The sequence below is a fragment of the Triticum urartu genome, chromosome 2A (assembly GCF_056163025.1).
Source record: "Triticum urartu cultivar PI428250 chromosome 2A, HENAU_Tu73, whole genome shotgun sequence".
Classification (NCBI taxonomy): domain Eukaryota; kingdom Viridiplantae; phylum Streptophyta; class Magnoliopsida; order Poales; family Poaceae; genus Triticum; species Triticum urartu.
This window is the reverse complement of record NC_141874.1, coordinates 702,963,861-702,975,288: the sequence shown is the minus strand read 5'-3', so window position 1 is coordinate 702,975,288 and position 11,428 is coordinate 702,963,861. Positions and strand designations below refer to the sequence as shown.

The 11,428-nt window shown below is 42.6% G+C and overlaps 1 protein-coding gene across 2 annotated transcripts; it reads left to right on the top strand.

Annotated features, from left to right (window-relative positions):
* The first annotated feature begins 2,678 nt into the window (after nt 1-2,678).
* LOC147986938 (receptor-like serine/threonine-protein kinase SD1-8) lies at nt 2,679-6,129 on the top strand. Of its 2 annotated transcripts, XM_087545006.1 has the most exons (7): nt 2,682-4,221; nt 4,360-4,461; nt 4,555-4,709; nt 4,798-5,008; nt 5,103-5,340; nt 5,414-5,561; nt 5,642-6,129. In XM_087545006.1, exons 1-7 carry the CDS (start codon nt 2,715-2,717, stop codon nt 5,942-5,944), a joined length of 2,664 nt encoding a protein of 887 aa, XP_087401132.1. In that variant the 5' UTR covers nt 2,682-2,714; the 3' UTR covers nt 5,945-6,129. The 2 variants fall into 2 exon arrangements, with proteins under 2 accessions (XP_087401131.1, XP_087401132.1); XM_087545005.1 differs by having other exon boundaries at nt 2,679-4,461.
* The last annotated feature ends 5,299 nt before the right edge of the window (nt 6,130-11,428 follow it).

The window sequence follows — 11,428 nt, the reverse complement described above, 5'->3', positions numbered from 1 at the left end:
ACGCATCATTTTGAGCTCAGGAGAATTGCTTTCTCTATTGTTGCGATTTTAGATCAATAATTCCAGTTGCTGGTAACCTCCCTCTCTTTGTATATCTTGCATTTTAAGAGAGAGAGAATGCATTAGAATTGTACCAAATCTAGCATCTTCCATGGCGAAGCCCACGACCGGCTCCAGCTCTGCTGCTTCCTCCTCCTCCTCCTTCTCCATGGTATTCGGCTTCTCCTCCTTCGTCAGCTGCTGCTCCGGCACCGACCGTGTCTTCCCTTCCTCCTCCTCCGACGATTACGGAGGAAGGCCCGCTGGGATCCGACCGGGCGGTGCGCCTAGCGCGGATCTCCTCGAGCATCTAGAAACGTCGCTCCGTCATTGGCATAGTGTAGGTGGTCTTCTTCTGCCGGGCCATGGCGGAGGTGGACGACGAGGGGCGAGGGAGGCGGAGAGGGACAAAAGTGGATGGACTGGCGACACAGAGAGGGTGGAAACAGATGTGGCTTGGGCCGAGGGACGCCGCCCGCTTAGCCGGACCTTGGCCCACACGGCGTTCACTCCCCCACCGGAGGAGACGTCTGTCGGACCATTGGGTTTCCGAGCGATTATGTGTGGGACACGGTAGTCACTCTGATGTGGCAGACACGCCTGGGCCGCCCCATTCAACCCAAGATTTGAGCTGGATATGAGGGTGCCGATCAGCCCGAGCGTTTGTGGCGGATTTGTGGCGCCCGTCTGGATCAATTTTTTTTGACCAGTTAGTAATTAGATCATCCGTCTGGACATTTGTGGGTTATTTAAGGTGCTCAGTTGTAGATGCTCTTAGAGTCTTAGGGCGAGGTTGTATCAAGAGAAGCCGAGAGCTCAAGCCTAAGTTAGCATCGGGAATGGATCTACTTTTTGAGAAGCAGAAAAGATCATCGTTATGTCCCATGGATGAGTTAAAATGTACTCCTGTTTGAGCCAAATCTTTTTCCGGGAAAAAACTTCCGTTCTATTAATTTTCAATCATGATAGTATAATAAACACCAGAAATAATAAAAATTACATTCGGATCCATAAATCACCTAGCGATGATTCCAAGCAGTGAAGTGAACTGAAGGCGTGTCGCCGTTATCGGCCCTCCCTTGCTGGAGCCGGGCAAAACTTGTTGTAGTAGAAAGTCAGGAAGTCGTCGTGCTAAGGCCCTAGAGGACCAGCACACTAGAACAGGAACCACCGCCAATGAAGAGTGGCGTAGATCGGAAGGATCCAATTTGAAAACACAGGAATGTAGACGAACGACAACCAGTTCCGAGCAAATCCACCAAAGACAAAAGACAGATTTAACGAAGACACACCTCCAGACGTCCACCAACGATGCTAGACGCATCACCAGGGCGGGGGTTAAGCGAGGAGAACAATACATGATTCACATGCTAACTACTACCTCCGTTATGGTTTACATTCCCCTTGTATTTTAGGTCATAGTTTGACCATATATTTGACCAACAAAATATTAATGCATATCACAAAAACTTATATTGTCAGATTCATATTTAAATGTAGTTTTCAATCATATTATTTTTTGTGCATACAACTTACATTTTATTAAGTTAAAATTTTGGTCAAAATATGATGCAAAATACAAGGGGACTAATAAATCAGGACGAAGGCAGTAAATAAGATTTCAAATCATTAGAGACAAGTAACAAATGGAGATGAGATGCCGGCGACTTCTTGAAGATGGAATAAGGTTCTTCCGGCCTAGCCCCCGTTCTGGTGGTGCGTCTAGCATCGTCGGAGGGCGTATGGTAGTGTGTCTCCGGCGGATCTCGCGGGATTCGGTGAGTGGTTGTCTTTGGTGTATCCCGCTCGGATCCGGTCTTTGTTTTTCTTTATTTATGTGTTTTCAGTTTGGATTCTTTCGATATAAGTTTTCTTCATCGACGGCGGTTGTTGTTCTAGTGTATTGGTAGGCCTTAGCACGATGACTTCCTAACTTTTTACTACAACAAGTTGTGCCCGACTCCGATGAGAGAGAAACAATGACGGTAGCGTATCTTCAGCTCGTTTCAATGCTTGTGATCGTCGCTAGATGGTCTACAAATCTGGCTGTAGTTTTTATTATTTCGTGTGTTTATACTAACATAATTGAAGATGAAGAGTGACGAGTAACAAATGGAGACGAGATTAACTGGAAAAGTAACAGACAGTGATGCATTCCTGTACAATTTCCATTTCTTGGGATCAAAGGAGTCAAGGGCGCCATTAAAGCCTCGGAAAAGGGCCTTGCCGGTGGATGCGAGTCACGTAACTTTCCTGGCTAACTACTCCCTTCATTCAGAATTACTTGTCGCAGAAAATGGATATATCTAGATGTATTTTAGTTCTAGATACATCCATATTCAAGATAAATAATTTCAAACGAAACAAAAATGGATGTATCTAGATGTATTTTAGTTCTAGATACATCCATATTCGAGATAAGTAATTCTAAACGGAGGGAGTAGCAGTCACATACGGTCCATGACTAGGTAATCTTCTCTGTGCCGTCATGTGCAAGTATACTTGTTCTTGGACCGAGTCGATCCGTCGGCCATGGACTAGCTATTCCCCTACATGTACGTAGCCTGCCAAGCGATCGCGCAATCAAATGGCCACTCGTTAGTATTCGCAACATGGTGGATACATCACCGGGATCGTGTAGAAACAACAGTCTACTTCTCCTTTGACGCCCGGCGATGAAACATAGAGCAGCTATCAAACACACGCGCATTTCTTTTGTTTTGTACTTCTTCTGTTTCGAATTACTTGTCGCAGGTATGGATGTATCTAGATGTATTTTAATTCTAAATATATTCATTTCTGCGACGAGTAATTTGGAACGAAGGGAGTACCACCAAGAAGTGCTACGAGAGGCCGCGAACCACAACACAACCATGTTTCTCAACCTTCATGTCATGCTCGTCTCCGTGCTCTGCCTTTCAATTGGAACCAGCTTGGGCTCGGGCGTTTCATCTCCGGACGCTCTGAACGATGGCCGCCGCAATATCACCGGCGACCAGACGCTCGTCTCGGTTGATGGCTCCTTCACACTGGGGTTCTTCTCCCCGGGCGCGCCAAGCCGATGGTACCTCGGGATATGGTTCTCCGCGTCCACGGACGCCGTGGTCTGGGTGGCCAACCGCGACAACCCGCTCAACGACACCGCCGGCGTGCTGGTGATCGACGGCGCGGGCATCCTTCACCTTCTCGATGGCTCCAGTCGGGCCGCGTGGTCCTCCAACACGACGGACGGCGACACTCCTTCCGCGGCGGTGGCGCAGCTGCTTGAGTCCGGCAACCTGGTGGTGCGCGACGAGAGCAGCGGCACCGTCCTCTGGCAGTCGTTCGACCACCCGACCAACACCCTGATCGCGGGCATGAGGCTCGGCAGGAACCCGCAGACCGGCGTCGAGTGGTCCCTCACGTCGTGGCGGTCCCCGGACGACCCGGCGACGGGCGATTGCCGTCGCGCCATGGACACCAGGGGGCTCCCGGACTGCGTGTCGTGGCGCGGCGGCGCCAAGAAGTACCGCACGGGGCCGTGGAACGGGCTGTGGTTCAGCGGCATCCCGGAGATGGCGTCCTACTCCAACATGTTCACCAACCAGATGGTGGTCCGGCCCGACGAGGTGGCCTACGTGTTCAACGCCACGGCGGGCGCGCCCTTCTCGCGGCTCGTGCTGAGCGAGTCCGGCGTGATCCAGCGGCTGGTGTGGGACGCCGATAGCCGGGTGTGGAACGTGTTCGCGCGGGCGCCGATGGACGTGTGCGATGACTACGCCAAGTGCGGCGCCTTCGGGCTGTGCAACGTGAACACGGCGTCCACGCTCTTCTGCGGCTGCGTGGTGGGGTTCGTCCCAGTGTCCCCCGCGCAGTGGTCCATGAGGGAGGCGTCGGCCGGGTGCCGGAGGAACGCGCCGCTGGAGTGCCGCGGCAGGGGCGCCACCACGGACGGGTTCGCGGTGGTGTCCGGCGTGAAGCTCCCCGACACGGACAACGCGACGGTGGACGCCGGCGCGACGCTGGAGGAGTGCAGGGCGAGGTGCCTGGCCAACTGCTCGTGCGTGGCCTTCGCCGCCGCGGACATCAGAGGAGGTGGTGGAGGCAGCGGTTGCGTCATCTGGGTTGGTGACATCGTCGATGTCCGGTATGTCGACAAAGGGCAGGAGCTCTACGTGAGGCTGGCAAAGTCTGAACTAGCAGGTACGTACGTGCAGCTGCAGTGCAACTATGCCAATTTGTATAGGTCCCAACAACAATTAACAATTGGTCAAATATCGTCATACATCATATATGTGACTGTTAATGCAGTAATTTTCTTCGTGAAATTTATTTGTGCAGCTAATAAAAAGAGGGGGAGTTTGCTAAAGATTTTACTGCCTGTTGCGGCATGTCTGCTTGTACTGATGTGCATGTTCCTTGTTTGGATATGCAAGTTCAGAGGTAGAATCACGGCTGCTTCACAACTCAGGATGCATTATTACCGTAGCACTTCTGAGGACTACTAACAAACAATATTTCAATTCTTTCTGTTAGGCATGCGCCGTAAAAAGGATATCCAGGCAAAGACTATTCTGGGTGATGAAAATATAGAGCTTCCATTTGTTAGCTTCAGAGACATTGTTACCGCAACAAACGATTTCTCTAAGGAGAACATGCTCGGACAAGGAGGCTTTGGGAAGGTTTACAAGGTAACAAAATTAATCTTACCAAGTACAGTATCTGATGAAGGCGACAATACTGTATTGTTCAGCTTAAGAATGATAAGAAATTCTGCAGGGAATGCTAGAAGATGATACAGAAGTTGCTATCAAAAGGCTCGGTAAGAGTTCTGGACAAGGAGCAGAAGAATTCAGAAATGAAGTTGTTCTAATTGCCAAGTTGCAGCATAGAAACCTTGTTAGACTTCTTGGTTATTGCATTCATGGAGATGAAAGGCTTCTGATTTACGAATACTTACCAAACAAAAGCTTGGATATCTTCATTTTTGGTATGTTCAAATTTACATTTTCATAAAAGCTAGCACGCTATTTGAAAGAGCTTGATTGCATAATTATAACAATGTTGCATAATGTTTTTGCTAGATGATGCAAGTAAGTATGTTCTTGACTGGCCAACAAGGTCTCAAATAATCAAAGGAGTAGCCAGAGGACTTCTTTATCTCCACCAAGATTCAAGGTTGACTATAATTCATAGAGATCTCAAATCAAGCAACATCTTGTTAGATGTGGATATGAGCCCAAAGATATCTGATTTTGGTATGGCAAGAATCTTTGGTCGCAACCAACAAGAAGCAAACACTAACCGAGTTGTTGGGACTTAGTGAGTAATTCGTGCAAGACATTTATTTAGTTAAAATTATATGTTACTCAATTATTGATCATTTGTGATGCAGCGGTTACATGTCTCCTGAATATGCAATGGACGGCGCCTTCTCTGTCAAGTCCGATACCTATAGCTTTGGTGTACTACTCTTGGAGATCATAAGTGGTCTGAAGATTAGCTTACCCCACCTCTCAGACTTTCCAAACCTATTAGCTTATGTAAGTACGATTAATTCTAATTTTGCCTCGACCTCAAATGAAACTAGTAATTTTATAGGAGTTTGGTTCAATTGGTTCAGGCATGGAACTTATGGAATGATGGAAAGCCAATGGATATGGTGGACTCTTCCATTATTGATAATTGTTCACCAGCTGAAGTTCTACGGTGTATTCATATAGGACTCTTATGTGTGCAAGACAATCCAAACAATAGGCCACTCATGTCAAAGGTTGTGTTCATGTTGGAGAACGAAGCCACGTCACTCTCAACTCCAAGACAACCTGTGTATTTTGCACAAAGGAACTCCGAAGCAAAAGAAACAGGAGAAAATACCACCAGCTCTATGAACAGCATGAGCCTCACAGTGTTGGAAGGGCGGTAGGAAAGATACTAATGCTAATTTAATATGTAAAACATTACCTTTTTTGTAAGTAATGTACTTCTACATTATAAGAGAAAGGAGATTGGTCTATTGAAGCAATGTTTTTTACCCTGAGAGTGTAGAACAATAGTTATACAGTGTATTTTTCTATTAAATTAAAATATGTACAAATACAAATATACATTCAAGCATATGAAGATTTGCATCTAACCAACTCTAGCTTTCTCTAACATGAAAACAAGATAATAAAAAGAGGTTAATCAAATCAAGGGAGCAATACAGTGATTGAGAGTATCTAGATTATTTACCTTTGTCCTATGCTTGACCAACATAACATCTTGTTTGAGCCTATGCTTCCAAGAAAAAACTACCTGCCATTTCATTTTTGAAAATTTTATTTCTCTGTATTCAAATATTCCAGCAGCCCATGATGATGATATCTAAGGCACTCTACTTTGGGAAGGTCTGATGTACAAGCAACACTTCATCAAAGAGTGAAATTCCTCTATGCCTATTTGGAAAAATTGAGTGACAACAGTCTTGTGCAAATGTACAGTCTCAGCAGATGATGGATGTTATCCTCGGTGTTTTCATTGCACAACACACAGTCATATGAATCCATGTTAAAAGATTTCCTTTGAAGTAAACCCTTGTGTCCACTCTATCATACAAAGCTGGCCAAAAGAAAATTTTGTGTCTGATTCTGCTTGCCCATTTCTAGAGCTAGTGAAAGAAGCAATGAGCACTTAATGGACTCATGATGTGCTTGTGCATCTTCCTGGAAGAGTAAAATTTTGTTTTCCAGTTGTTAGATGAAGTGTCAATAGTTGCAGAGAAGTTGATCTGAGTCAGGGTCTTCTCAAGTTCAGTAAGTTATGAGAAAGCTTGGTTTGTAGGTGGCCTCTAGAAGTGCTCAGAGACATCTTGGTGATTGATCATTGCTGCTAGAGAACTATTTTCTTTGGTGGAAAAAGGATGAAGCTCCAGAAATTGTTGAATTAGAGGTGGACCAATCCAATTATCCTCCCAAAAAAGCATGGTCTACCTTACAACATTGCATTGTGCTACTTCCTTGTATTGAGGGATGAGCTTCAAGTGATATTTCCACCAAAATGATCCCTTAAGTCTACCATGAGGTGGAACATCAACATAGTATGACTTCCAGATGAGATCTACCCAAGGCAAGTTTTCCTTTTTATAGAACTTGTGGAGGTTTTGAAGGAGCAGAGCTTTGTTTTGCTTGACTATGTCTAAGACTTCTAAACCCCCATGGATTTTAGGTTTGCTTGACTATGTCTTCAGACCTAAAATTTCTCCACAAGCAATGCCTTAAGTACTTATTGACCTGGTCCAAAACTCCCAAAGGAAAAGCAAGACGACACATAAAGTATGTAAGCAGAGAGGAGAAAAATGATTTGATAAGCTGTAAACTACCATCATATGAAATTGAAGTTGTACAACCTAAGATTCTTCTCTCAATTATATGCATTACTGGCTTACTGCATTGAAGTCTTCAATTTTAAGCTTGTTTGTGTTGAGTGGTAATCCCACGTAATTAAATGGTAAGGAGCCTAGTAGACATCCAAGAGTGTTATTTATGGACTCAATATTTTTTGGGGCAACATTAATGGGAATTATCACTAAGTTATTATAGTTTAGTGTAAGCCTAGTTTGAGTAACAAAGTGCAAAAGAAGGTTTCTGATTTGAAGCAATTGGACATCATCTGCAAGCAGGACTAGTATGGTGTCATATGCATATTGAATGACAGGGAAATTAGGGCATGAATTGATCTTTAGAGGAGTAGTGATAATGTTGTCTCTTCTTGCTTCATTAAGAATTTGTTGTAAGAAATCAACAGCCAGGACAAAAAGCAGAGGGAAGAGTGTCTCTCTAGCTCACTCCCCTTTTAGAGTGAAATTGTTTCCCTGGAATGACATGTAGAAGCACAGGAGAATTAGCAGACTAACAAAAATACTTTTAATCCAACCAACCCATCTCCGAAGCAAAAAGAAAATGATTTCGAATAGGCTCGGTAAGATTTGAAGAAAATTCATAGAAATCTTAAGGCAAACAATATGATAGAAACGATTCTAGAATGCAGACCTTTTCCCCAAAAAATAATATAAATTTCAAATAACAAATCAAGAATTAAAAAATGTTCATGGATTTGATTCACGAATTTGAAAAATAATTCATGAATTTTACAGAAGTTCATGGATTTGAAAAAAGTTCATGGATTTTATAAATTTCACAAAGTTGAGAAAAAAAATAATGAATCTGCAAAAATATCATGCATTTGGAAAAACCTCACGAATTTGAAAAAATGCTCCTAAAACTAAAATAAAAATAAAAAGAGAAAAGGAGAAAAGGAGAAAAAACCTAGCAGTAAAACGTAGGGAAAAATCAAACAGGTTGCATATGTGTAATTCTTATAACCGGAGGAAGAGCAAGAGCTCTGAAAGTCAGCCTGGGCTAGATGGAGCCTTATCTGGGCCAGCCCAATATGGTTGCGCGTGAGCGCTGCGTACGCTTAAGAAAGAAAATGGCTACTAAGGCCGAAATCACTAATTAAGGAGTACTCGTTGCAAAGAACACTCCACTTTTCTAGATCGTGACAAGTGGCGTACATACAGCGCACCACTTGTCGTAACCTGCGAGTTTTCTTTTTTTTCGTAGATCCGTTTATTTAAAATGTTTTATTTTTTAAACCGTGCGTCCAAAGCTTGAACCGTTTTTACCATTGGATTCCTCGCGTCGAGATCTTCAAAACTAGATCTCATGTTAATAGATTTTGACGAACATTTTTTTCACGAAAAAACCGGGCAAAAAAACCAACCCCGGGAGCACGGTTTTTTTTCCTTTTCGAAAGAGACACGCCCGTGCCTCTCGCGAAATCACACCCGTACCTCTCGTGGAAGGAAAAAATAATAGAAAACACGTTTTTTCCGTTTCCAAGAGGCACGGACGTGACTCTCGCGAAAGCACAACCCTGCCCCTCGCAGAAGCAAAACCGTGACTCCCGCGAAAGAAAAAAAAACAGAAAACGCGTATTTTTTCCCTTTCTGAGAGGCACAGCCGTGACTCTCGCGAAAGCACAACCGTGCCTCTCGTGGAAGCAAAACCGTGACTCTCGTGAAAGAAAAAAAATAAAAAAAACACGTTTTGTTTTTCCCTTTCCGAGAGGCACGGCCGTGACTCTCGCGGAAGCACAACCATGCCTCTCGCAGAAGCAAAACAGTGACTCTCGCGACAGAAAAAAAAACAGAAAACACGTTTTTTTCCTTTTCCGAAAGGCACGGCCGTGACTCTCTCTAAAGCACAACCGTGCCTCTCACGGAAAATAACCGTGACTTTCGCGAAAAAACGCGTTTTTCGCGCAAATTTTTTTTCGGATTTTTTTATTGAAAAACTAAGGAAGACCGAGGGAAAACCAAAACGTGAAAAAACCCCGAAAAAAACCCGTTTAATAGCCGAAAACGCCTGCAGAAAAATAAAAAAAATCCGGAGGAAACGTCCAAAGCACGACACGTAGCGAATGGCTGGGAGCGCGTCAAGTGGCGCTGATCGTTGCAAGGCTCCCGAAGAAGCGCTCGTTAACTAGTTACTCCCTACTAAGGCGCTGATTAGTGTGCGTTTGCGACATGTGCCGGCCCATTGCCGGATTTTGAAACAGTCTTACAATACTAAAGTTATTAGCTCGCTGGATTACCGTACAAACTCTCTGGATGCCTGGTTTGTACTATTTTAAGTCTTTGTTTTTCCAAAAAGACTAACATAATATTATAAAATATGCTCATACAATTAAAAATTTCCGTCAAAAATGCTCAGAGATTTATAAAATGTTCAGGGATTTGAAATTGTTCATGAACTTATTAAATGTTCCGGAATTTTAAAATATTTGGAATTTTAAATTTTATCATAAATTGTAAAATTATTGTAGTGTTTTAAAAAAATCATGAATTTTAAAATATTCGTGGATTTCGAATAAATGTTTGCACATTTGAAAAATTGTTCTAGAATTTCAAAATTGACGCAAATTTAAATGGTCTTGAATTAAAATAATGTTCATGAACTTGAAAAATATGTGTGAATTTGAAAGATATTCATGAATTCAAAAAAATAACTGAATTTTGAAAATGTTGGGATAATAATAAATATTTATGAATTTTGTTTTGCAGGTGAAACATTTATGAATTTTTAATTTGTTAGATTTCAAAAAGTCTTCACAAAGTTGGAAACATATTCACTAATTCAAATAATCTTCCTATTTTTAACTCATGAATCCAAAAAAATTCATGGATTTGGAAAATAACTGTGAATTTTAGAACTATTCATGCAATTTGAAAATAACAGCAAATTGCAAAATAAAATAACAAACAAAAACCAATGGAAAAACTTAAAAAGGAAGAAAAACTCGCCACGGAAGGTTGCAGATCCTTCTCAAAACCGAGAGAACCTACACATTTAGTGGGCTCGCTGCAATGAGTCAGCCCATATGGTGGATCGAGAACTTACATGTGAAAGGTCAATTTAACTCCTCAAAATTTGATGAGTTAATGGGGGGGGGGGGGGGGGGATGGGTGGTTTGACGAGTTACCTTTTTGGAGAGGGGCTACAAGGGGGGGTCAGGAGATACCTTTTGGGAGAGGAGTTTAAAAAGGAACAGTTCTAAGGTCTACCCCCTCCTGGTTCAAAATACTTAAACTTTTTTCCCTAAAAAACACTTAAACTTTTAGGTTTGTCGTACATCAAACATCTTTATGTTTGACTAAGTTGATTGGAAAAAATGCCAGCATCTACAATACCAAATTAGTTTCGTATTCATCATAAAATACATTTTCATAGAATATATATTTGATGTTGTTGATGTAAATGTTTGATGTAAATAAACAAACATAAAACTACAAATATTTTAAAATGCAGGAAGTATAATTGCTAATTTGCAGCACAGAAACCAAGTTAGACTTGAACTTTTGATTCGGGGAGACGAAAGGTTAATTATCTATGATTACTTATACTACCTCCCTTCCGATTTATAGAGCTCATATCAAAATTTCAGTTTTCCTGTTTTATAAGTATCATATTTATTACTTCCCATCACATGTTCAGATTCAAGGTGCATACAATCTCTGCATGCAAGAATTAAGATAAAACTCACCAATGCATGTAATACCCCTTGGTCATTTATTGGCCACGGAGAGAAGTGCATATTTCAACCCTGAACTCTTGCCCTAGTCTATTTTACAACCCTGAACTTTAATACCGTCTAAATTACAACCCTCAAGTCTCAAAACCGGTCAGGATTCAACCCTCCCCTCCCTGTTGACCGGTTTTGACCTGGGGTGACCAGTTTTGACTAGTTAACGGGTCCAATCAGCATGCCACGTCAGAATTTTTTTCAAAATTTCAAGAAAATGTAAATAAAAATCTATAAGATCGGGAAAAAAATATAAAAAGGCAAAATTCCAGAAAAATTGTTCGCG